Genomic DNA, 4,544 nt, shown 5'->3' on the forward strand with positions numbered 1-4,544 from the left:
TTAAATTAAATTGGAAATGCTGTTTTTATAATAAATTTCTATAAGATTCGTTTAAATAAATTATTTAATAAATTTGATATCGTTGAACAATTTTTAAAGATTGATAATCCTAATATTTTGGAATCAAAATATGCTAAGTATTAATAGAGGTTGTTTTAAGTGATAAGTAACTTAATATCGTTTAAATCGTCAAAACTAGATGTGTGATCTAAGTCAATTCGGATTAATCAATACGAAACCCTGAGAATCGGAGGATAACCAAACAAAATACACTAAAAGTCACAGTTGATTAAATAAAACAATAACCCAAAACACAAACTTAGAAGGAAGAGAGATAATTATATCTTTATAAACAAGTGGACTGATGACAAAGGATAACACAAAGATAGTAATAATCAATATTTAAAATAACACAACACTTAAATTAAAATCACACCATAATGTTGAAATATATTGTGCAAAGAAGGCTAATTTTTGGAGCAATCAGTTGGCTTAAACGACACCGTCTGCTTTTCAGTATCATATCCAACCAAGAAATTCATCTGTGCTAAATTTCCATAGATTGCAAAATCATTGTTTGCAGTGAAAGTGAAGCATACGGTTGTATCAGATACCCTGACGAAGGTGTTCAATGGCTTCAGCTCGACATCGGCATTGGTGAAATGCACGGTGATAGCAGGAACTTCGATGTCGTTTTGAGCTTCGTAGCATAAACTCAGACCCTGAGGACCTTCAGCCCTTGTGGCATTAATCTGACTATCAACAGCCGACTCGAGGTCCGAGTAAAAATCCGATGGGAGTAACGTCAAAGTAGTGCCTGAATCGATGATTATGTTGCCTTCACCTGAACCGGGTGAGGAGCCGGTGAAATCGATTCTCTTGGTTCCGACACTGATGGCCTCAAGGGTCAAGTAGTAGAAAGTGTCGGGTGTGCTTTTGACCAATGGAGTCGAAACAACTCCAGCACCTGAAACTACTGCGTTGGAGCCAAAGTTCAATTTGGTGGACTTCCCTGTTTCAGAAATTGGCAACAAGCAGTAGGAGAATTTGCCTTCAATGGAAGTTCCCAATTGGGAAATAAGTGAAACTTTACCGCCTCCAAGGCCAATAATTCCGGAGGATTTCTCATTGAATGTTCCACCATTGTCGAGTCCACAACCGATGACTGTTTTAGGAACAGCCACAGGCCGACCGGTTGTCGAAGCCAAGTTGAGTGTATCGGCAGCAAGATTGCCTCTCGAAAAAGATTTATCGCCATAACCAACTGAATATTGGCAAGTATCATCAGTAGAACAAGAGCTCTGTTGAAAACTGCCACATTGACTTGCAGAGCAAGAAAGCTTCCTGTAAGTCGACGACTTACTAGGGTCAAATAGTGGAGCTTCCTGTGTGAAACACTGAGAACAAGGCTTGCATTGAGTCCAAATAAGATCACTTCCCGTATCAGCTATTGCAACGATATCGAAACCCGGGGTGCCAATCGATATATTCATCAGATATTCACCGGAATTGACGATAATATCAGCTTCCACCGTCTTTGTCGAGACAGAACTTGGCTTGAAGTGATTAACACGATTGAAGGAACGACGCAAGGCGTTGGTGATACGATCAGAGGCGGTTTCGGAAGGATTGTAAAAGGGAGATTTAACCGAGTCACGGTGGATTAACTCAACACTGAAACCACCATTATGAGCATCAATAAGGCAAAGGGATGATGAGAGAACAAGGATAGCAAACAGAAAAGACGCCATTGTTAGAGTATATTGGATTGAGTTGACAATGGGATGAGTTTATTTTATAGTGTTGAAAGGGAATGTGAACTGAAAGGAAAGAAATCATATTAAGATTCAGAAATTATTAATGGTGAGATAGAGTGACCCGACAGCCAATTAGTTTCCCTTTCACTAAGTATATGGATACATATAATTTGACAGATACATTTTGCGTTTATTTCCGTTTTAGTGTTTATTTCCATAATTTATTGAATTTTTAAGATTCTTTGAATCATAAAAAATTCAAAAGCAAAAGGAATAAAAAGTCCATTTGTTTTCCGACTTTAGTTGGGGACAGTCACTAATGGATAAATTACATGTTTAGCAACTCAACTATTACTTTTATTCTGTTTTGATCATTCAACTATTATTTTTTTTAAAATTCATGTCTAATGTTACATTTATGTTTCATTTTGGTCATCCACCATTAGAAAATCAATAGAACTATTAACAATGGCAGAGCCACATATTGTTGAGGGTGGGCACTAGAATCTAAATTTTTTTCGGTTAGTTACTTATTTTACTAATAACGTTCATCTTGAAATTTTATTTGTGTCTACCTCATCCAAAAATTTTGTATTATTAATATGTGTGTGTCCACCCTAAAAAAATGTATGGATCCGTCATTGACTATTGACGTGGCATTTTTAAAAAAAATTAATAACGATCATTGTTAATTTTTAATAGTGGGTGACCAAAATGACACTATGAAAAGTTGTAACCCCTAGACCGATACGGGTAACCCGATCCGATCTGGGTTGTCACATCAGGGCCACTGGAGCGACACACTGTAAAAATAGCGAAAAATTTAAAACTTTTTATCATAACATGTAAACTTATAAAATCATTTATCAGTATGCAGAAATAAAACAGATTTTCAGACTCGTATATATAAAACAAAATACAATTACGTGCCCCCTAATCACATGTACCGTACTCTGCAAACAACGTCGGAAAAACTCCCTTACTGATGTTAATAGCTGCACTGATACAATTCTTTTAACCTGCAATGTTGAGTAATAGAGTGAGCTTCGGAAAGCTCAGTAATAGAACTACCAGATGATGCTGAATAACGTGCAGATACAAATAAACATATGTTTTCTTATTGTTTCCGAACATGTACAGATTTTTATGCTAATCGGAGATCCTACTGATATTTTAGATGGTAACAGACAATGAGTTGTGTTCCATAACTTTTAAAGTAGTCCAATACCTATGCTTATTTGGATTCCTTAATTAATCCAAAACATTTACTTAATATAGGCCATAAGGGTATTTTGATCATTTTGGTGTTCAGTTTTATCCCAATCATTACAAAGCTTGAGGATATCCCATCATTCATGCTTGGTGATATTCTTGGGTCATTTCCATTATAGGGTATTCTGGTCATTTTACAGATCCAATGTATTACAATCATTTTCTTCCGTCCGATCTTATTATTGAATTCAAACTTATCATTTATTTCAGTCCCTTCGAACAATTCTGACAAAAGAACATCCCCAATAATTTGTTCTTCAGGTATTTACCCATAACTCGGATATTTTCGGGTCAAATACCTTCTCAGATTTTTACCAACGAAATATCAAGAATTTTTCTTCACTAAGTCAGGATCTTAACAATCAAATCCGTACTTAATCGAGTTAAATACGAATCCTCAAAGTACTTTCCCATTCAGAGTCAACTCAGACTATTTAACTCTCAAGGGCATTTTCATAATTTCTTAACCAAATAATTTCGATATTAGCTCTTAACGAAAATAATTATAATTTAAAGATCCTATGGTTAATTTATTTTCAGAACATTCTCAAATATTAAAAAGATTCCTTAACGGATTTCTAGTATCGTGCATAAACCCTCTTAGAGTTGAAAACCGATTATCCGAATTTCCTAAGCAAACTAGTATTTCTTATGCACATGTAGTTTTATCATATCAATATATCATTTCAGAGTTATAAATCAACTTCCAGGGACAATTCTTGACATATAACAACTTAAGGGTATTTTCGTAATTTTACCCTACCAGGGTATTCTCATAATTTCCCATCCAAGTACCTTTAACATTTGACCTTTGATGAAATAAATTTTAAGATACAGATCCAGGTTGATTTCTTTATTACCAAACACATAACTTGAAATTTAATTCTAACAATCCTCAATTTCTTATAAAAGTTCTCTGAACCATAATCAGTTACCAAATTTCTACTGTATTCGGATCAAGTGTAGAAATTCATTAACTACCCAAATGAGACCAACATTATTTATTCATGCATTTATCAATATTCACATGTTCCATAAAGCATAAAGAGGTAGTAAAGTATTACCTCGATTTCTGTGGCATATTGATCGACATATAAATTCCATTCGAACGTCTTTGATCTTGAAATCATCTTCCATTATTTCCTCGGATCCAAATTAATAGAAATTACATCAAAATTGAGCTAAATTCTGAAAAACGGATCGAATCAGATGATAAACCAGTGAAAAACAACTTACCGGTTCAAATTTGGTGAAAAGACTTCGGATTTGGATTCAGGACGTAGAAAGCATAAAATATGACTTTCCAAAAATTTGGAATTTCAGGTCAAAGTCAACGGGTTTGACTGGTAATTTCGAGACCTTCGGGTCCGAATTTCGAAAAACGGAATGCGAAATAGGATTTGGAATGTCGAAAAACATTAGGATATGTATACTCGATCAAAGTCAAAAGTCGTTTAATGTCCGGTCAACGCTAGTCAAAGTTCCGGTCAACTATGGTCAACACCGGTCAACGGT

General features: G+C 35.0%; 1 protein-coding gene across 1 annotated transcript; it reads right to left on the minus strand.

The window, feature by feature from the left end:
* Window positions 1–462: 462 nt before the first annotated feature.
* LOC120150358 (aspartic proteinase CDR1) lies at window positions 463–1,751 on the minus strand. Its single transcript, XM_039163049.1, has one exon. It carries the CDS (start codon window positions 1,749–1,751, stop codon window positions 468–470), a length of 1,284 nt encoding a protein of 427 aa, XP_039018980.1. The 3' UTR covers window positions 463–467.
* Between the last annotated feature and the right edge of the window lie 2,793 nt (window positions 1,752–4,544).

The sequence above is a fragment of the Hibiscus syriacus genome, unplaced genomic scaffold (assembly GCF_006381635.1).
Source record: "Hibiscus syriacus cultivar Baekdansim isolate YM2019G1 unplaced genomic scaffold, ASM638163v2 tig00111022_pilon, whole genome shotgun sequence".
NCBI classification, from domain to species: Eukaryota; Viridiplantae; Streptophyta; class Magnoliopsida; order Malvales; family Malvaceae; genus Hibiscus; species Hibiscus syriacus.

Excerpts from the sequence above, each read along its gene's own strand:
- LOC120150358 (XM_039163049.1), bottom strand. The coding sequence starts at position 1,751 with ATGGCGTCTTTTCTGTTTGCTATCCTTGTTCTCTCATCATCCCTTTGC.